The sequence below is a fragment of the Sinohyriopsis cumingii genome, chromosome 18 (genome assembly GCF_028554795.1).
Source record: "Sinohyriopsis cumingii isolate HCF-2022 chromosome 18, ASM2855479v2, whole genome shotgun sequence".
NCBI lineage: Eukaryota > Metazoa > Mollusca > Bivalvia > Unionida > Unionidae > Sinohyriopsis > Sinohyriopsis cumingii.
In genome coordinates this window covers 3,007,061-3,030,434 of record NC_142978.1, presented here as the reverse complement: position 1 = coordinate 3,030,434, position 23,374 = coordinate 3,007,061, and the positions used below count along the sequence as shown (strand labels likewise).

Sequence of the window (23,374 nt, the reverse complement as noted above, 5' to 3'; positions counted from 1 at the left end):
TGGGTGAGAACCGACGATTTAGTGAAGATGCAGTTTCGTTGGGTCACACTGTTTACCTTTGCAAATAATATGCATATGTGTGTATCATGTAATTTGGTTTTACGAGATTAGTTCATAATTGATATCGAAATATGGGCACATATTTAAGATAACCTTGACAGAATATTCGCAAGGTCTTTAGTTGAAAGTTATCTGAAAATGAAACTGGAGTGTTGTGAACCTATATTCCTTCCAAACGAATGAAACTACGTTGTGTTTTTAATAATTACTACTACAATGTTTTTGATACATATCTCTATATTAAAATACAAATTTGTGAAAAGAACTCCGACTGGTGCCTGGTTTGGGTCAAGTGAGTAATATTTCATTTCTAAAAAATGTATAGTTCAAACCTCCTCCTTCTTCTACTAATGCCAGATGTATTCCTGGACATCTCTTTAAATACAAACGTAATAAATTCGCTTAGGAACTTTCTTCTGAGTAACTTTCTACTCTGGTAACATTAAATAATTAATAAACCACTTTGTGTTTAATTCTTTGTTTCCTAAAATGTACTCTTATTAGCATATTTCTGAAATTATAAAGCTATGTGGCCCAATAAACACATCTTACACTATGCTTTGCACACAAGAACACACTCATGAAAGCAACGGTCAGTTCAACTATTATAGTTATGTGATGTTATCGCGTTCTCTAGGACATTTAAGACTTGTGCCACTATACAGATCTGACTAAATAGAGACTAATACAACCATGACATGGATATGCATTGAATACAAATGATTCACTTGTTTTAAATAATTTAGGTTTTAAACCAACTTTAGAGATCTTAATACAAATACTGTCGTTTCCATTCCATTTAAAATGTTAGTCTTTTTTTAAGGTAATCACATTTCATTCTAGTCCTGATAATTTAAACCTTTGTTGACCTCCTAGATTCTTCACACGATTCTATGCGGTTACGTCCTTACGCAATGTGTTGAGCATAACAAGTATTTCATGTTCCGAACAGCATTTTCAATGATATAAATTCATTCAATATTCTAGGAAGTATAACTGACCCCATCATTATGATGTCAGAATTAAATCAGGAAAGCTTATCACTTGCATTGCATATATATACGACGGTGTACATTGTTTTAAAAGAGATACATATGGTTTGTTGCTATATCGAAAATATTAATTGAAAACAGCAAATAATTATTGTCAAATATTTAGCAGCATTGTGCTTCTCTTTGGTTGCTTACAAATTTGAGTTACAAGTCACAAAATTTCTCTCAGAAATAAAACATGTTAATTGCAAAAACAAATCAAGCAGTTGAATGTTTACCTCATTCAAACGCCAATTTAGTTTGGTAAATCATTTCAGACAGGCTATCGTGTCAAGAAGTGTTGTTTTCAAATCGCTTTTGCTGTAGCTAATTTGTAAATTTGCTTCCTAATCTAGTCCATTTTCAAATTGTAAAGACTAATACATACGTGTAGGTCACGTGTACCGGGCAAATTCCTTGAAATTTATGACATATATCTTTATGCCTCTGTTATAATTTTCATTCACGTTCTGATTCAGAATTCTCCCACCAACCAAAACCCCCACAAACAAATACCTCCCCCAAAATCCCAAAGAAAATCTATAACAAACGAACAAACATGCCCTTAAAATCAATATACAGTAAGCTTTTTTGAGGTTTATTTTATTGCTAGCTGACCTGCGAATTTTATTTCCTTTTATAAGCTGATGTCATTCACAAAATTTCACTCTTGCAAAATTTTAAAAGAAACTGCTTGTGATAATATAATATAAATGTCATAATAGATCTCTTCCAAGTCAAAGTTCTTTAGAACTTAATGCAAAATCCGATCTAGATGGTTATTATTGTGAATTTCACAGTGTAACAAGATGAACCGGGTTGGGGTAAGATCACAAAGATTACAATAAGAATGGCATGATGTTTATTTATAGCTGATGTAAAAGTTGAAAAACCCTATACAAACTCGTGCACAAAAAAAAACAAATATTGTATATTTGACACAATGATGAGTACCGACTTAGATAACTGATAAAAATAATACATTTTCCTAGTGGAACGAATTGCAATGTCAACGAAAAAAAAGAACTTATATTGAACAAAAATTAAACGCAAAACGAAACAAAGATTAATGACTCGAAACAAAGTGATTCCACTCAAATAGTGATAAATAATTTTGCAAACATTTGCACAAGTTTTCACACAAGCAGTGATACATGATGTGCAAATAAATAATGATAATGCTTTCACACAAATAACAAAGAGTGATAATAATATGTAACCCAAAGGTAGGAGGTAACATATGGTGTGCAGATGACACGCACATGTCATCTTTAATCCCACCGCTGCCGAGTGGTCATGACACCAACAGGAATGGCACGTCCCTCCCGCTCCTATGGTTCCCTTGGACCCCTTTGTTCCCTGCAGGCCCGTTGGTCTGGAGCTGTTGTTCCTCAACACGAGATAACCACAATTTCCCTTAGAACCAACGTCGCCACCGACAGCAGCACACGAGGCACATATCAGGTCACAGAGAACCACTGCTCGACATACAAACCAGCACCACGGCTAAGAACAACCCTCCAGCACATAGTTCCATAGCTGGTGTTCGACAGCTGAATAGTGGTCCAAGACACATTGAACAAGGACAGTCACTGGCTTTCACGTCAGATCCATTACAGATCATCACATCACATCAGATCACAGACAGGATAGTTCAGACGCATTACAGAAAAAACGATTGACGGCATCGACAGCTCTACAGCTGGCACACTGTCCAACACAGGCAGTTCCAACAGACTGGACAGACCCCGAAAAACACATCGTCACTGTTCACGGTCTAAACCACAGGGGCTCGTTACAAAGTAAATTAGGAAAATCCGTCAATGAGCGCTGAGGAGTCTAACCTGTAACAATATAACACAAGGTTAGACACGAGTCTACACCCCTCCGTAGTTCCAACCCTGATTGTTTGTCTTCATTTCGTCTGCTAATTTCCAACTTTATCCTGTCGTAATCAAGAATAGTTCAATGTTCAAAACAGCTCGACAAATGTCGTTCGATTTGTGACATATAGGAGAAAATTACAAACATTTTCGCCGATTTTGACACCTGTATAGGTACTGGGAAGGAAGTACCGTTTACATTCAAATAGTCTGGGATTTCACCATTGACCGAGCGAGGTTTAGATAAGAGGTTTCTCGGATCTTACATTTCGGTCAATGATGAAATCCAGGACTATCCAAAATGCTTTCCGTAGATGGCCAGAGATTTGATCTCGTTCGGTCAATGATGAAATCTAAGGGTATCCGAATGCAAACGGCACTTCCTTCCCAGTACATGTAAAGGCGTCAAAATCGACGAACCATTGTTGAATTTTCTCCAATAATTCCCGAACTGAGCGACGTTTGTCGCGCTGGTTTGTTTCATTCATGAACTGATTATTCAAATATGACCACGTTCTAGATAATATAACTTCTAGTATCCATATAACGTAAAGTTGCATTCTCCATCTCCTTCTATTTCTCATACTCTCCAAAATGAGGTTTTGTCTGATTTAATCCAGCGTGCCTATACAATATAGTTGAAACAGACTTGGCTTCTCACCGTCGAGTGTGCTAAAATTAGCTTATTGTAAATTGAAATAAAAATAGTAAATAATATATGATTCCATATACACTAACATAAAGGCTGCAATCTCAAGCTGAAACTTGAGAAGGCAATGCGTATTACAGGCCATCGACTATTGAAATGCTTTACTGTCTTACATATTCTTTGAATGTGTTTCCCAGAAATGTATTTGTGTGGTTGATTATTAGGTTTATATCGACTCAGCAAAATACAAAAAAAAAAAAAAACTGAAATTGGAATGAGACTTCACATATATGGAAGAAAATACTATATTGTTCTTAAATAATGTAGAACTGCATCATAATTGTGTACGGGATAGAGCTGATAATGTTCATAAGATGAATTTAAAGCCTTCTTTTCTTTGTCAAGGTTTACCGTCACATTTCAAGCGGGAAATGGTGGATTTAGAAGGAGACTTAATACAGATAACACTAATATTTACTACAATGACATTGTTCTTGGCCAACTTGAAGAGAAAAGAGTAGAGTTTAGGTTTGATTTTGAAGCCGCCATCCACTGTTCAGAGAAAAATGGAACATGTCAAGACAAACCATTGGCTACCACAGAAGACATAACTAAGGTATCTGTCCGTGTGTTACATGACCGCGACAAATTGAAACAGACGGGTATGATGATAAATGGTTGGGTTTATATAATATACAAATAGTTCTTGACCACGCTTAATTTGCTCTATTTTACATCGTGTATATACAACAGTTGAATTCAAAATTAAAGACTTGATAATAGATATGCAAAACTTGTGGGTGTTTTGAGATTCTGTAGTTACACGAACATTCATATTTAAAGTATCAACAAATCTGATGGACTTACCGATGCTCTGCGTTACCGTCGGCTATCTACATTCCTTGGCATTGCACGTCTAACTCTCGTACAATCATGCAGTGCATGTAAAAATATTTAAAACCAATAGCTCTATATATTACTCTCGTAAAATTTCAATGTTAAGAGTTATAGATACGCAAAAGTATATAATCGTTTTGTTCAGAAACGGCAGGCAGAACGAGTTTGATAACTGTGTTGGAATATTTCGAGGGCAGCTGGGGAAGAAACATTTCTACACGAGTTCTTTCTACAAATGCGGAACAAAACACTAATCTGTTTTGTTTGTAAATGTATTATATGACCCTATGTTATTAACACATATGGGAAAGTTTTGCATGTATCCTTTAAATGTATCCTTTAAAATATGTATCAAGGTATTTTTGGTTATGGCAAGATCCTGTCCAAAATAATGGACAATCACGTGACCTACGTAAATAGATATGTATGCATAGATTCAGCGGAGGTTTACTCTTTAGTTTTGTTAAACGTTTTCGTATGGACATATGGATTGACATAAACTGCAGACCTCTGAGAGAATTTTCCTTTATTCGTAACTGGAAAATATATTTTGGACTTGTAAAGTAGCCCCATTTTTCACACACTCTTTACTGAATACACACTAACCTTCCAAACACATGTCGGGGCAACTTTGATAGACCAGTAGTGATACAATATTTTAAATGTTATTGAAAAATCAACAATTTGAAGTATTCTAAAAATCTGAATATATTTTTCGGTTGCAAGTAAGAATTGAAACTTTCAACTGTAAGGCAACAATTTAAAGTTTATTTTTTAAACGAAAAGCTGTTGTTTCATTAAAAAGCTGATAGTCTCATTAGAATGTATAAATATATTTTTATTAATTATTTAAATATTATAAATTTTTGTTTCCTTACAAGAAAAGTTATTCACTATTTTGAGATGCAAATCTCAGTTTCAACCAGTTTCACTGCAGCTTCTACTCCGTGTGATACATTTTCGTTCGTGTTGCACATGTTAATGAATCTTATTCCCATATGCGCCCAGCGATTTTGAATCCCAGTGATATGAAAATGAACTAGAAAGTTCCTGCGCTTATTTTCGCTCCATAATTGTTTTTTATAATACCATATTTTTTAAGTGTGGATTTGGTTTTGGGCCGTTGGTGGAATATTGGATGATTTTAATTGTGGAACGTCCGTTCACCCAGTGTCGTCAGTGATGTAGCTGAGAATTGCATCAACAGGAGCATGGTTTAGAAATTTAGACATTCGTTTCGGATATTAACTTGATGCGATTGCATCGTGATTGATGTTGTTTGTACTTTATCAAAATAATTTAATAGCTAAGGAAACGTGACGTGCAGACGGTTTTGCATGCAAAATAGCTTCCCCCCCCCCGCATTTTCATACGTGGTTTTCATGGCTGATTTCAATTCATGCACACTGGGAAGTTGGCATTCTACTTATCGACCATCGACAGTTCTAGGTCATAAGGCGATTCAGATGTGTTCAGAGATGGAGGCCTTTTACGAATCATACGTGTTGAAATCTCTCTGGGCATTCCTGATTCGAGAAATGCTTTGGACGATGTATATATGTATGTATATGGGTTGAACGGCAAGTCAGCATAATACTGGATATCTGGTGCAGATTCAAAGTTCATTTCTAAAATTCGAATATAAGGAATTGCTAAAAGTGAAACCCTTCCACAAAATTTAAATATGAAGTACTTCAAAGTAAAAGGTAAATGCATGGATTGTAAAAAATATGTTAAATCAAGCAATTATATAATAATATAGTCAAATTTATTTTTATGTAAACAGCATTTGCTCAAAAAATCCAACATTTGCTCTGGGAGTACATGATGATAAAGCTTCTTAATTTAATTCACATCAAACAGTGTCTCCTTCACGGTGTTCAAGTGCACGTCGACACACTTGACATAAATGTACTCTGCTGTCTGTAGACACTGGCAGGGTATGTACTCTGATCGAGGTTCTCCCATCAACAGTTGTGCTTGTCTTTACAAAACGTGATTTTGTTTATATTCTAAAATCCACTCTACAGAGATGTCTTTAGTGTTCCGAAGTTTGTTTGCGTAGTATTAATTCCACATACTTTGGCAAGTATGCAGAACATGATGATTTCTATAATATTTTAAGTCACTATATGCAATCTTCCATTTAGAAACGGATGACTGCGCGGCATCTTTGGCTATTTTATAAACTTTTATTATTACTCTTAATATCAACGTGACAATGCAGCCAACAATACAAAATATATTTTTCGATATTTTATGAGAAAATCATTAATCTGAAAAATCCAGCACGTTAACGGGTTGTCAAATTAAAATGTATTGAGATTTTCGGTGTAGGGAGGAAATCCCCAACGAAGGTTTAAATTTGTTTATGGAGAGGTTTCAATACAGCTCAAAGAAGTGTGTGTGGCTGTAATTCCTGTCGTAAGAAGTCTTTGTCCAATTACCAGCCGGTTATTAAATTTGAAAGCCTTCTATGGCAGAATGTTTTGTATCAAATAGCGTCAAATTCTCTTTAAATGATTTTGAGAAGAAAAAAAAAACGTTTGAAAGATTTTCATTCTAAAGCAATGATGCTGATCAATATAGTTGTAAGCGAATGAAAATCGTCTGGGTCAGGATACGTTTTTTCAAATTTGTTCAAATTTTGTTGAGCTGATTTTGATAAATTTTTCATTTGTGCCGGTGGGTGTTGCAACTTCAGTTCTAACTTTGTCTCTATCTTTCGAACCTCATTATGCAGGGCTTTGTGGCTACTACATAATGCTGTAATTCGTTGAATTTACTCTGGAAAATGAGAGTATTTGTTGAGGACTATTTTTATTGTAAAATATAAAATATTATTTGATATTCTAATAACCGTGTGGGTAATTTTAATGAATAGGTCTCATATCAAATTAAATACTCTTAACAATCGTGACACAGTTTAGTTTAACACCAGTATTATCTACATTCATCACAGACTCTAAAACCAATTGAAAGTTGCTCTGGTACCATATGGTATTAAGTAAGGCTTCGGGGTTGTGGATGCAAAATGGACCAGAATTCCACACAAGTTATTCCTATATGTCAGTTAACGGTTCAGTTTTATTGGCGCTTTTTTCCTAGTCTGTTTTGCTGAAGTTCCTTGTGCCGTGATGACAGCAATTCGATGATTGTAGCAAACTAAAATAAAATGTAGTAGCAATAGTTATTGTCTCTTAAATACACGTCTACAGCTATATGGTAGCTAGTAAGAATATCTAGCACTGTGTTTAAACTGTTTGATTTTTTAAGATATCAGGTATGCAGCGATATAGGCGTCTAGTTTCTCTCTGGCACTGAGGGGGTGCAAACTTTCTAACAAGGCCTTGAATAATTTATATACCAGTTCCTGCGTCTTTTAAGTCTGTTTATAGAATTAAAGAAAATGTATGAAAGGCAAACACAAATAAAATAAATAGAGGATTTCAGATTACTGACCATGGCGGCAAAGGTCTTTGTATTTCCCTCTTCATCATATTTATTATCACTTTGCACATTAGCTTAGCTTGAAAACTGATCGTCAAACGCTCCATCCAAAATAATACAGACAACGTCAAAGAATTGGCAGTATAAACAGTCAAATGCAAAGACAACTATAAGGGGAACCATGGTGACGTTTTCCGTCATTTTTATAGGTGATGATGGCAAACGACACACATAAATACATTGTTATCATTTTACTAGATTTTGTATAACGGACTTGGTAGACATTTATGAAATTACGCACAATAGTTACAATTGATTTGATAGTAAATAAATAGTAGACTAATATTAAATATCATCTTACAAGAAGTTCCTAGCTGGGAATATGATATTGAAATTGTAGGAGTACGGTAGGGATTGAACATCCCTTTCAAACGTCATATCAAGCATGTAATAATGAATGGGTATGCATATACCAAGACGTCTTGACTACTATAAAGGTACATTATGTAAGGTGTACCTATCTACCGATATCTAAACAACATCATCATACAGAAATATAGTTTAGCTAGTGAATACATCTTTTGTACACATATTCTGCATGATTGTACCTTTGGTACTCTTGAAATACCTCTCCGATGGCGGCGTAGAGCATGATGATTTGCATAAACCAACGACATGTGTTCAGATATTATGATCGCCCCAGGATGTTTTATTTCTTTTTTTTTTTGTAACACCCATTATGTTAAATTCATTCTGTATACATCTAGTAATTATCACAAAATAATACACATTGGATTGACTATAGCAATTGGAACTTCATTTTCCAAATAACCATGTCTTTCTATTATGGGCTTGTTGGTCCTATTATTTTAACATGTTTAAATTTAAAGTACTTGAATAACTAAGTAAATTAGACGAATGTTAGATATAACGAAAGATAGAGAAATAGAGAGGTCCAAAACAAATAGTTTATAGAAATTACAGAGCAGGAGAGACAGACATAACTGATATGTTGAGATAGATCAAATGATGTAAAAAGATATTAATCATAATATGTAAATATATCATATAATGTTAAAGAATCTGTGGCCCTGAGCAGCAGGGAAGTTGTACAGACCAGACTGTCAGACCAAAATAAAGCCTCCTACGAGAACTTTCTCCGTAGAAGCCTCAGATTTCAAAAATAAGCCTTCCTGCGAGAATTAATTTGCGTAAATTCGTTCCCGATTGTAATTTTTGTGTGCAAAAATCATTGATTTTGGACAGCAATTTTAGGGGGGGGGGTAGGAGAAATTTATTCCATCGATGAAGTTTGCGAAGATTTGGCTGCCTTTTCATGAATAAATTTGATCGAGACCGATTCGATATCTACTACGCGGATCATGAAGATTAATCGTGATGAAACCATGCGGTATTGCCTGAGCGCGGCTGAAGAAATTTTTAAATTTGTTTATGTCCATATCGCCGTTGCACCAAGTCTGATGAATATTTCTCAACGTGTGAGTATCGACGCCATTGAACACCGATAAGATATTACAATTGTCCCTAATTACCTTTGGAATTTGCGTATATCGCTGCGTCACGTAAATCACATCGGTGTTCTTGTGTCGGCCACGCGAGAATATCCTAGCCGGATTAGTTTGCTTATCCAGCATAACATCATCAAAAACAACAAGATTATTAACATCGCCATCTAAATTTTCCACGGATGGAGTTTCATTGATGTCTGTGATGAATTCTATCGTGCCTTCGTCGGTATTGTCGCTAAATTCTTTTAGTACTTGATAGCAACGCTGATCATCAACGGACGGTGCAACCAAATACAATTTATCCCATTTTAGCCATCGCATTATCAAATTTAGCAACAATTGCGTCTTTCCAGAACCAGACGGGCCAATAATTATCATCCTTATCGAATTCGGTAACACCGCGTTGTGTTTCACCTGCTCGCGTTTCTTCGTGGCCGAAAAATCAATTACATTCATGTTACTAGAATATTATGGATCTATATTGTGTTAAGTGTCGCACGCGCACAGCTACGATAAATCCAACCGAAATCGTCACACGCAACAACAGGAACGCAATTGCAGGAGAATGCGAAGTTTGTAATACACGCAAGTTCAGATTTGTAAAAAAAAAAGTAGAAAAATCGGAGGAGACATCGCATCCCTCTTGTCAAAATTACCCGGAACTCCCTGGGCGAAATATCCCGGAGAGAAACATCTGCCAGGATACAATTACTGTGGACCCGGAACAAGGCTCGATATAAGACTCAACGATAATAATCAACCAAATCCCGGCGAAGATCCAGTAAACGCCATCGATAACGCGTGTTACTATCACGATCTTGCGTATCGCAGTGGGGATTTACAACAACGGCATCTTGCTGATGTCAGGTTAATTCATGCAATAGACGCGATTCCTAACAAAAGTTTCAAAGAAAAATTGGCAACTTGGCTGGTAAAAGGCGCGATGAAAGGTAAATTAGTATTCGGTGCTGGTAAATAATAATGGAGCAGATATATTATTCTCCGCGAGGATTCTGGCGAGGAAAATCAGCAATTGCCAAACTCGCCAAGGCAGCAAAAGTAAAACAATCCGTTGCTGAATCGTGGCTATCGAAACAGGCAGTCTGGCAAATATATCTTCCCCCGCCTAAGAAAATATCATATGCGAGTTTCTCCGTCAGCGTCCCTAATGAAGTCCATCAGGCTGATTTAATGTTTCTTCCTTACGATACCGTCGACGGAGTCACATACAAGTATGTGTTGACGGTTGTTGATATCGCAAGCAGATACAAGGAAGCCGAGCCGTTATCGAATAAAACAGCAACGGAGATCGCTAAGGCGTTTAGCGAAATTTATTCACGATCTCCATTAACATGGCCGAAGCTTCTCCAGGTTGATCCAGGTCGAGAATTTCTTGGCGCGGTTACTTCATTGATGAAAAAGAATAATGTTAAAATCCGTCGCGGTATTGTAGGTGTTCATCACAATCAAGCTATCGTCGAAAGATTCAATAAAACTCTCGCGGAAAGATTATTCGGATATCAGTACGCGCGTGAATTTATTCAAGATAATCGATCTCATGATTGGGTAACAAGATTACCTCACGTGATTAACGCGCTAAATAACGAAGTAACTCGAACAATAGCAATGAAACCCGCAATTGCAATTACAAAATCGAATATACCACTAAAGCGAGATTCCACAATTCCGCCTGTGCTAGGTAGCGTCACGGTCAGGTATTTATATAAAGAAGGCGAGGCCGAAGGAGGAAGAAAAAGAGCAACCGATCCAAATTGGAGTGTAACAACACACAAAATATCAGCCGTAACAAGATCATCGGGAAGACCAGCAATTTATTTCCTAGATTCGCTAGCGCCACAACGCGGATTTACCAAGGAGGAATTACAAATAATACCGAAAGATACTCAACTACCGCCAGCGTCATTAATGTGAAACCGAATTCTACCTAGCTGGGATAATTTTCTTACTCTCGACACGGCTAAATACACTAAATTTGACCAGGAAATTCTATCATCGACGATCCAAACTTGGCCATCCACGGTTAATCCCTGCGATGAGTGTATCGTTGTTGCGTAGCCTAATTTCCATGGCGATCTTTCTGCGTTTATCGCGTCATTAACAAGATTAATATCAACAAGAATAATATCGTTCAAGACCAGGATCTTTTCCTCTCCGCAGGGTAAAGTAACACTGTTATTTTGTTTTCTGGTATCAGCGGGCCTGTAACACAAAGGCACCTGCAATGTTGGAAATTTCTCGCAATGCAGCTTAAATAACATTTCCTGAATAACATCACGAACAATTTTCCTACTAGCAACAATCAGATGATCGGGACGCCACAAATTTAGAAAAATATCCATCGGAGTCTCGTCGATTATTCTTCTCATCACATCGCATTGAATTTTATTCGGTTGTAATCGAATTATTTTCTTAAATTTAGTCAGTAAAATATCATCGGATCTATAATCGGCGTCGATTTCCTCATAATAATCAACGAAATTCCTGAGCCATTCGTGAGGAGATTCACCATCAATCGGATCAGGCTGGCCATGATCTCCGCACATTACCACGGCGGTATTTTTCCCCTCCAGCCAGATCAGGAACGATTTTAATACAACTAAATTTACTGTGCAAATTTCATCAAATATTATAATTCTGTTGATATATTTATTTCCCATACGAGCCGAATCCCACAATCCACCGCTGTATTTGAAATAACTATGATAAGTACCAGAATCAACGCCGCGTTGCCTTATTTCTCGCGCTAATCTGTGAGTTGGAGTCAACACTATCATATCAGATTTCGCAAATAAATTTATCGCTCGCGTTGTTTTACCGCTACCACCAGGACCATTTAGGTAAACAAATTTGTTACGTGAAATCGGGTCAAATGCGGATGCAGCCGTCGATATTTCCTCGCATTTATCTCGATGAAATTTATCGCAATCTTCGACATCGGCGTCCTCACAGTAATCTAGGATATCTTCGTTTTTTATCCTCCAAGTGCCCCAAGAACCATCAGCGATTAAATTATCCAGCCTATACTGATATTTCTTATCGAGATAAAACGAATCCGTTGCGACCCTTACCGCGATATCAGAAAATTTATTTATCATCGACAGTAAATTTATGCTCACATAAGCGAGCATCGATGATCTCAAATGCGTATACTGCGCTGATTCTCCGTCAAGGTAACTAATTACGGTACCTAACTTTACTCCGTCAATGATAATATTCTCTCTGTTGCAGAATATCCCTCGCGATACCGTATCGGCTATAATAAAGTCCATCTCAGCATCGTTGATAAACAACCTAGCGTGTCGGTGTTTATGATCAACGGATCCTCCTTGAGTAAATTTGCCAATTATTTTTCTTCCGATATCTTTCGCGTTTTCACAATCCGTCGGCAACCACACTTCAGTTTGTTTCCTGTATGATATAATCGCCTCACTCACCGTCAACGATACTAACATTGATGAATCCAGCATATACCTCAACAACACTATAGGGACCCAACGACGCTGCGATAAATGCCGACCAAACCAAATATAACAAATTTTATGTAAATTTTCAGCAAACTCGAATGAAGTAACATAAGCGAATCCGGTCATGATAAAATCTGGCAACGGTCCGTTAATTGCAACTCTCGTCATCTCGCTGGTGGGATGGCCAAATTTAGCAAAATAATCCGCACAATCACCATATCCAAGGAAACTTCCAGGATAACACGCGCTCATATCAACGGAGATCATATCTTCGAAATAATATTTGGTATTCCACAATCCGCCATGGCCGTATTCGATACAGCTAAGTTGAATATCAGCGAGAAATTCGTTCCTTGTAGGTTTCCACGAATTTCTTTCTCTGGCAGCGTGAGCAGCAACAGATGGAACAGTAAAACAATTTGTCAGTAATTGATCAGGATTTGACGAATATTTCACCGCGATATTTTTCATAGATTCATGTAATTTTTCATCTCGATAAATATCCCCTCGAGGGAAGATAAACTGATCATATTTTTCTTCGCTCGAGAATAACCAAACCGATATCGGATCAGATGCGGCTAATATTTTGATATATCGAAACATGGCATCAGCGCCTTCCACGGGATAAAATTTAACAGCGCGATCTCGCGGGAATATCATTACCGACTGCGACCACGCATGTGAATTATGATCAACAATCTCGATTGGTACTCCTCGAGATTTATACGGCGACGAGTATAATATTTCTCCCGATAGCGTTTTCACCGTGATAGGAAATTTAAGTTTCTTGCTCAACACAGCAACATCGTCAATCGATGCGCCATCAACAACTGTCTTCGCCCACGCGTTAATTTTATTCAACCTCAACTGAGTCAATCCAGATCCACGACGGGCGTTTTTCATATGCTCGATAACGCGCTCGGCAACGCAATTTATCATCGGTGATTCTTTCATCGCAGGTAGATTTTTCATGTCAGGATTATTATTTAGCCGATAAATTCCATAAACAACAGCGCTAGATGGATATGCCCTGGTATAATAAGGACAGTCAATTCCCAATAATAATCCTGGCTTCGAATTTTTATCAAGAACGACGTTTTTCTTACCGCCACGTATTGGATCTCGTTTATCGCGAATAATCCAAGTGTCGTCAGGCATTTGTGCGATGAATTTTATTCCAAAGATAAATCGCTCTTCCTTGTGTTCGAATTTTATATGCTCGATTATCTTCTTGGCTCGTTCTAGGTTCATCGTAGCATCAACAGCGTTAGTTTTCCATGTCGACCAAACATGAATCCCACCATCATCGAAAAATTCTTTTTTGGCGCGATCGACCTCAGGAATGATATATTCTGCCTCATCAAGATCAAATGTATCCATTATTATATTTTAGACAAATATTTAAATTATAATATGCAGTGCAAATGGATACCAATCGGATCAACAAAATCATGCGACAAATCCTGCAGAGGCGATTATTGTGGCGCTCATATATATGCAATTCGACGAGGCAGTAAAGGACCACAACGGTGTTTAGTTTGTCAAGTTGGCACGCGAGGAAAGACTCGATTGTGTCTGGCTTGTGGAGGGAAAAATTATCGGGAATTGCTCAGATATTACAAAAAGAAATCTTCCTCGGTGATAACATGCGAAGAAGATTATATTAATCGATTCAAGGCAAATTATGATTTAAACAAATGGAATATTGTATATGGAAATGAAATCGACGATTCCTGCAATGAAAATCACACACGAGTATAGATCTCATCCTACGATCGAGGGATACGAAGCATCATCGGATGGTATTGTCAGATATATCAAAACAAAGAATCCTGTTGGTAATTTTGATAAATTTGGTTATCTTAAATTTACAATCAATAAAAATAATAAAAGAAGATGCGCAAAGTACTTCAACCATAGATTCATATACGAATGTTATCACGGACCAATAGAGATTGGACTTGTTATCGATCATATCGACGGAAATAAACTCAACAATAAACTTTCCAATCTCCGAGCGGTTACACAAAGTGAAAATTGTAGATCCGGCAATACCGGTGGCGCACGATCAGCTAAGTCGGTCAAATCGGTAAATCAAGCAACAGGCGAGGAATTTGCATTTGAGTCAATGAGGGCCGCTGCGAAATATTATAATATTAATACAGCCTCGGTGCAGCGAGTGGCAAGGGGGATTCAACATGCGACGTTTTCCTACAATCTCGGTGAATGGATCAAATTCTCCTATATACCAATAATATTCGATTCGGAAAGCGACGAAGAATAATTGAATATTACAGAATTAATATAACATGAATGAAAAAAACATAAATAACATCATCGAAGCCATCGATGATCTAAGGAAAAAAATAAATCTTCCCTCGGAGTTGGACACGAATAAAATTCGATCCGAATTCGAGACGATTGTTCAGGGGAAACTTGAATATAAATACACGCTACCATCCGAATACAAATTAATAAAGAAAATCCAAATTGCGATGTATCAATCGTTAGCTACAGTCAGCGATGATCAAATTGAGGATTTTGTTAAATTATCGACGCTGGTTGAAAAAGCTAGATTCATTTTATCCGACGAATATGAATCAAGAAAAATTACAAACTCGCGCGTCAGGCAGTTGAAAAAGCTTGTCGATGAGAGCAAGGCCAAGGAAATATCTTCCTGAAGAAATTCCACAAAAAAAAAATAAAAATTAAAAAAATCTTCCAATTTTGAAAATTTCCCTGGATTTTATTTATTTTTTTGGCCCGTTTTTCCCTGGCAGACAGATTCTCACGATTTGAAAATTTCCCTGGATTTTATTTTATTTTTCCCTGGTGTACAGATTCTCACGATTTCACCAGCAGATTGATACTAACAGTTTCCCCTCGGATATCAAGCAAATTTCCCTTCTGATCTGTTAGTTTGAAATTTATCCTTGACAACAATCGATTATGACATCGCAGATAAAACGGATTCACCGGTTCCTTTATTATCAAATAACCCGGAGAGGCGCTAGGTGAAAACGAATACAAAATAAAACCCTGTTGCGCTTGATTTGACTCTGACGAATCAACATTGTAGCTGCCCTCGACAACATCCGCGTGAAGATAAATCGCGATAACTTCCGTTATATTAACGATACCTGGCGAGATATGCCGCCCTTGCCCGGCGGGATCGTTATTGTGTTTGAGAATCAATTCCAATTGTACTTTTTTAGTCCACGCGGCATGTAATTTCGGAAATAAATCATCGATGGTATCAGTGACGGATTTTCTCAGTTTATCAACATCATAATCGGGAAATTTGAAATTTGGTAGCGTTTCCTCGGTTAATCCAAATACTCTCATGAATTTTTGTTTTTCTCCTGAATTTCTGATCAACTCGAATTTGCTAATAGGAAGAACATAATCGGCAATTGATATATCGTCGACTATCGCCTGAATAAACATTCCATGATAATATTTAACATCATTCGCGAGTTGATTTAAAATTTTAACGCGTTTGATAATTTCGCTACATGAGCCTGATTTATTTAAGATGCATTCATGAAAGGATTCCCGCAATAAATTTAATTGTATTGTATGTTCTTGAATAAATTCGTTGAGGGTTCTTCTTACCAAGATACCGTCTATGGGGGCTATTATCTTAATGTGGGTAGCGTCGAAGATTTCCACGCCGGGGGGAATTTTAGGAAGAGGCAACCACGAGAGAATTCTTTCGTTAATAAAAGTAAAAGCGAATATTACCAGGTTAAATTTGTGGTTATTCATGAGGTTGATGGCGCTATCGATCAGAGGTTTGTGTTTGATATCTCCGTACCATCCTTCGTCGGTGGTAAAATCTTCTTTTTTTGGTTCCGGTAGTTCTGGAGGAGCTTCCTCGTACCAACCTGGAATAATAAAATCTGATTTTTTTGGTTTTGCTAGAGGTGCGATTTCAGGCCAACCTAATATGGTCCTAATCGATGATTGGTAAATATCTACCATGTACGGCGATTTCACTTCTATCATCGATGACAGTGTTGGTTCATGCGCAGATATTTTTATTCCCGGAGTAGCATCGCCGGTTATATTTGATATTCTGGTAGTAAATTCCTTATCCAGCTGATCAATTTCGTAACTGCCTGTTGGTATGCCAACGACGATCCAATCAGGCGTTCCATCGGGTTTGTTTTTGTTGGCAAAAACAAGTGAATTGTTTGATAATAATCTGCCAAATGATTTCGATCTAACATTAGGCCAGCTGTTGTAGACACGCAATTGTGTTAACGCAATTTCTTTGACGCTGATTGGTGTTGGAAAATTGATGCTAAATTCTGGATTGGTTGAGCTTAACGATATTAACGTTGTTGTCGGCGGCGTCGTGTTTGTCACGATCTGGGCTAGCTCGGACATTATTAATATTCATTTGTTCAATCTCCGAGTAAATACTTATCATTGCCGAAAATTCTGGATCGGAGATAACGCCATCGTTGAGACTCTCCGAAAGCAACGATGATAATCTCGAATACGCGTCATTGACCTTGGTTAGTTTGTTTTTGTACAATGATAATTTTTCATTCGCGCATGATGAGATTTTTTTCGCTACGATATTGAGAACACCAGCAATTGTCGTTGTTGACGAGATTATTATCGTTGCTACGATCGGCGCGATTGTTGTTACCGCGGATAAAATTATCCCCGCACCAGCGACTATCGCGGATACCGTGTACACGGCGACGTCAATGATAACTAATCTACGCTGGTATTTTTTTATTTTTGTTTGATACTCGTCGAGGAGTTTTTTTAGCGAATCCTGCCATGATCGCGCCTGATTGTAACGATAATCCGATGCGGTCATTTATTAGTTATTTATCTAGCCAATTGATTGGGGATTCTCTATCTCGGCAACTTTAAATGGCTCGGGATCCTCTTCGGCAACGCTGACCGTCTTGGGGGGATTGGTCGTATCCCAACCAAATAAATATTCGAAAATTACAAAATAATGCACTGGTCCCATGTTGGTTCTATCCGATGGTGTTAATTTAAAAGTTTCAGTTTTATTTTCATCTATGGAAATAACGAAAAATCCAGGATGGTATTCATAAATTTCACGAAGAAGAGCCGTCACGTTAAATTTTATTAATGACTTCGAAATAATATATACTCGATATACAGCACGAAATGGCGCGGTAAAGTTAAAAGAATCATTATCAGGTGTCCATGTAAAATATTCCGACCTCAGCACAAATGGTATATAGAGAGGAAGATTTTTTGTATATACCTCCTCTGGTCCCTCAATAAGCCCCAACATAGGAATATCCAACGGTAACATTTCTACTTTGATTTCGTCGACGCTTGTTGTTACGGCGAGGAGTTTCTCGTTGATTTCTTGAATTTTTCCATCGTTCGCTGATGTATCAACCTTTTGACGCGCTAATTCACGTACCGCGTTAATTTCATCGTTAATTTTAGTAATATCCTCGTCGATTTTTCTTGTTTTCTCATCTGTCGATTCACGTATCGCGTTAAACGCCTTGGTAAATTCGGGAACAACAAGATCGTTGAGTTTATTAATTTCCTCGCTGATTTTTTTGTTGAGATCGTCGATTGTTGCTCTCTGACCTAACGAGATATTTATTTTGGTAATTTCCTCGTTAATGGATTTTACTCTCTCGATGAGATCGCTGTGTGATGTTCTATCGGCTTTTTGAAATATTAGTGCACGTGCCGATTCAATATCTTTGTTGATTTGGGCGATATCTTCGTTGATTTTTCTTGTTTTCTCGGTAAGATCGTTATGTGATGTTCTATCGGCTTTTTGAAATATTAATGCACGTGCCGATTCAATCTCTCTGTTGATTTGGGCGATATCTTCGTTTATTTTCTTTGTTTTCTCGGTAAGATCGTTATGTGATGTTCTATCGATTTTCTGACCCATCGCGGTATTTATTTTGGTAATTTCCTCGTTGATGGATTTTACTTTCTCGCTGAGATCGTTATGTGATGTTCTATCGGTTTTTTGAAATATTAATGCACGTGCCGATTCAATCTCTCTGTTGATTTGGGCGATATCTTCGTTTATTTTCTTTGTTTTCTCGGTAAGATCGCTGTGTGTAGTTCAGGAGGTTTCGATGAATTTTTTTATATCCTCGTCGAGTTTTTTACTGAGATTTTTTGATGTATCGTCTAGTTTTTTAAGATCGTTAGTTAGCTTGGTAAATCTTTTTGTCACTCGGTCCTGAAGATCGTCGTGTAATGCTTTATCAGCCTTCAGAAGCAACGTTGCTGATAACTCTTTGTCGGATTTTTCCACATCCGCGATATTGGCCTTTAGAAGCATCGCCGCTGATAGCTCTTTGTCGGATTTTTCCACATCCGCGATATTGGCCTTTAGTGGTAATACCGCGATAATATCGGTAATATCAGCAATAGATTTTAATACCATCTCCGATTGGCGAGTAAACTGACTGATATGATCGCGGTATTCGTCTCGCTTGATTATATCAGTTATTTTCACGTTGCTGGTTTGTAATCTTCCTTCGGTATTTTGAAAAACAGCAACTTCGCCAGGGTCCACCTCTGACAGCGATAGAAGATTGTTAATATCGCTCTTGGTTGCGAACTTTGATAGATCGACGTCAGTCACTTCTGCCTTTTCCTTCCTGTAGATAAATCTACCGTAAATATCAACCATGATATTTATCTACGGCGTATTCAAATACAATTTTGTGATACGGACCGGATGATTTTGAAATTGCATCGAGGACGTTAATTGATTCAGAGCCGCATATCGGTGGATCCGCTAATGTCTGCGTTGGAAGTGTCGAATACCAAATCGGAAGATTTAGTTTTGACACATAGCTGATAAATTCATTTGGCGGTGCTAATCCATAAGAGTCAAAATAAACGACTTCGCGAGGATTAATCGCGTATGCAACCCAGTGCGTACCAGGGCCGGTATTTTTATCGAGATTTATTATTCCTGTCTCGGTAGGGTTTGGTTTTTCTGGTAGTTGATCTCGCATAAATACGCCTCTGAAAAATTTTATTTTTTTATTCTTTGCTTCGTTGATCAAATCTAAATTTGAGGCTGGTAGACTCGTCTTAGGCCGGATCCGTATGGGGGGCGTCTTAGATAAAGGCCGGATCCTTTTTGTTGTTTTTGCAACAGGAGAGAGTAGAAAGGAAATTGCCCTCCCTTTTTTTTACTGTATCTCCCTCCCACCACCTTTTCTCCTAATTTGGAACCTATACCTGTTAACGCGCCTAATCCTACTGTTTTTGCAATCATCGGAAGAGCCATTTTTATCAGAGGAAGAAAAGGAAAAATTCCGCCCGTTTTGATCATGTCTCTGATTGCGCCTATTGAGAGATTCACATGAACACCGGAATTCGCTGATTTGGCTCTGGTAAATCGTTCACGTTGACTTCTAGTTAGCGATAGTTTGTTAGGCCCACCGTGAATTTGATCATTTTTCAGGGTTAAATTCAAACCGCTTCGCCTTGCTGTTGCTGTTTGGAGTTTTTTTTATCTGACCCGGGGTCAGAGTTACGCTGACGTGTTCGTATGGCATATTAATAATCACTTAATCTAAATTTGGAATTTGTCACATATTCTCGACGGGAGCATCGATGACTCTCATTCTGCCGCTAATGCCTTCCAAGATCATTGTTCTATCGCTGAGGATTACCGCGATGGCTCTTGCTGCTCCGCCTGTGTTAATTCTAGCTTTGAAGTGAATATCAACAACGGATTGTTTTACCAAATCGAGATGCTCCAGGGAAAAGTAATAGATAGGATAGCGAATATTAAAATCTAGCTGTGATATTTGCAATCCGGTATCGATATTTTGATCGCGGCCCATGAAACTTAGCAATCGATGATACGCGCGGACAGTCGAATAGTTGTCAAAATCGATGGCTATTTCCTCTGATGGTTCCTGCTGGCCGTTTATTCTCAGTGAAACGTTTGTTGCTGCAAATCTGTCGAATATCATATGACTGTGTTCTTGATCGTATCTGTTTGCGGCTTGAAGAGCAACAAAGATGTGCCTAGGTGCCGAAGCGCCTTGTTGTGACGCAATTCTCCAGGTAAATATTCCGTTAATATTAACATCGCAGGAGTCGGTCATCGTTGTCAACCAGGACATGACGGATTTTCCGCCTTGATTCATGAATGATAATAATTTTTCTTCCTCGAGCATCGATGGAACTATCGCTGGCATCCACAAGGTAAATTTTTCAAGGACAACTTTACCGACATTAGCGGCATCCACACTAGATTCTCGCCAGATGGCTTTGTCACTGCCAGCAGCGTCTCGAACGAAAGTTATCGTGTGTTTTGCTCCGTAAATAACTTTTCTGAAATGCCTACAAAATCCAAAAATGTGAGGTAGCGGAATTGCACAGGAAAATCTTAGTTCATTCTTAGTCAACATAGCTCTTCTCGTGGCAAATCCAAGATTGTAATTGTCATTTGTTTTTATCATCACTTTTTCGGTATCTGCGTCGGCGGCGGGGTCAGTTGTTTTCTTTGGTTTTCTGATTTCATATTGGACATGATCAGCGGTATCAGAGTTATCTTTGGCGAACATCATACTAGGACCGGCTGATCTGGTAAAATCATCCGAGTATCTCGCTAGTCCTATTATCGTTGTTGCTATATCAACATTGTCGGTAATTGATTCGATCTCTCTTCCATCGATCATGTAAGTGGCGCTCTTGAATAATGCCATAATGCCGTTATTGACGAATCCAACTTTAAAATGTTCGCCAAAGTTGGTATCGTTTGTCCTAATAATTCTCCCAACAACCTCGATATATGCCTCAGATGGAAGAAAATATCTTGTTGTATCGTGGACTTGAATTTCCAAGCGATTATTTGTATTTGGGTCAACTGCGTCATACGAGAAATACTGGAAATCTCGCACGGATGTATCCCTGCCTACAGGCTCGTCCATGTCAAACACTTCATTTGACACTTGTGCGAACATTTATTATTAAGAATATCATCTAAAACGAAGACCGCTACCTGAAATGAAGCTTGTATTTGCAATTTCATTTGCTAGATTTGTTTTAGCAATTTCATTTGCTAGATTTGTCCTAGTAATTTTCTTTGCAAGATTTGTGTTAGTAATTTGCTTTGCAACTTCCTGTGCGAGGTTTGTGTTAGCAACTTCCTGCGCTAGGTCGTTTATTTTTTTATTTGCTGCGTCGTTTATGACTTTGCTGATTTCGGGTGGCATTTCGCTGGTGATAGGCAATTTGACTGGTTCTCTTTTACGTATTAAATTTGATATTTTTTCTCTGACAAAATCGTAGCCTTTGCTGGCTATTTTTTTGATACCAGAAACGACAGCAGTCTCGCCGATCTTTCCTATTGCTTTTAAACCAATCTGTTTAATCATGGGTCCGATTTTAGGTATTACTCGCGTAACGAGACTTCCAACAATATCGCCGAGTCCGTTGCCGTGGATATATCTGTATACAGGCAATCGAGAGTTTACTACGCGGACCTGTCTGGGTCTGCGTTGATGCTTGTGAACAATCATGTTATTTCAATTGTATTGTTTTAATCGATGAGCTCATCGATAAGTTCCTTGTAAATGTAAGAGTCGATGACACCACCGCGGAATAATCGCTGACAAATATCTGAGGCCTCGTTGATTATTTCACGAGAGTTATTTCCGGCTCGTTTTCCTCCGATTAATACTTCGAGGCGAGACACGTCGTTGACAACGCTGTCAGGGCAAACGGTATATCCGCTTCCTGTCTTTGATTTTGATGGTTCGTTAAACCACTCCGTTAACACGTCCTTATCTTCCTTTTCTTTTTCTTTTTGTTTTACTTTTTCCATAAATTTAAAATATTCGCCATCACGTTTGTAAGGAGGTTTTTTACTAGCAAAATATATCCATTCGATATATTTGCCTTTTTCAAGAGGTTTTCCACGAACACTGGGGTTAAAATATTTATTCCTATCATCATAATCCGCGGCAATATCTACTAAATTTTCTCCCCTTGCGATTTGTTCATGCACATCACGGGTAAAAACAATTCCGATAGCTTTATGAAGATTTTCATAGTCGGACTTTGCAGTTTCTTTCTCTTGTTGAGTTGATTTTTGCGATATCCCCGAAGATTTTTTTTCCTCTTTTCTTGCTTTTGCGAAATCCAGAAAATCACTATAAAGAAAACTTGTCTTCTTCGCCTCAGGTAAATTATATTTAGCTCGAAATAAATTATTATACCAAGATTCACGCGATTTAATTTTTTTCAATCCCTCCTCCGTTAAAAAAACTTTTCTATTGTCAAAGGAATCTTCGGCAAATATAGCAAATATTTTAATATCTTTGCCAAAAAGGTCAAATTGTTTTTCCATTGTTTCCCAACCACTCTTGGTAAATTTTTT

At 37.7% G+C, this 23,374-nt stretch overlaps 1 protein-coding gene across 1 annotated transcript in view; it reads left to right on the top strand.

The window, feature by feature from the left end:
• LOC149775974 (uncharacterized) overlaps positions 1-23,374 on the top strand; it is a 71,917-nt gene that overhangs the window by 24,158 nt on the left and 24,385 nt on the right. The window contains exon 8 of the mRNA XM_089941037.1: positions 4,029-4,239. Within this exon, the coding sequence (XP_089797163.1) occupies positions 4,029-4,239 (211 nt within the window). The remainder of the gene's footprint in view (positions 1-4,028; positions 4,240-23,374) is intronic.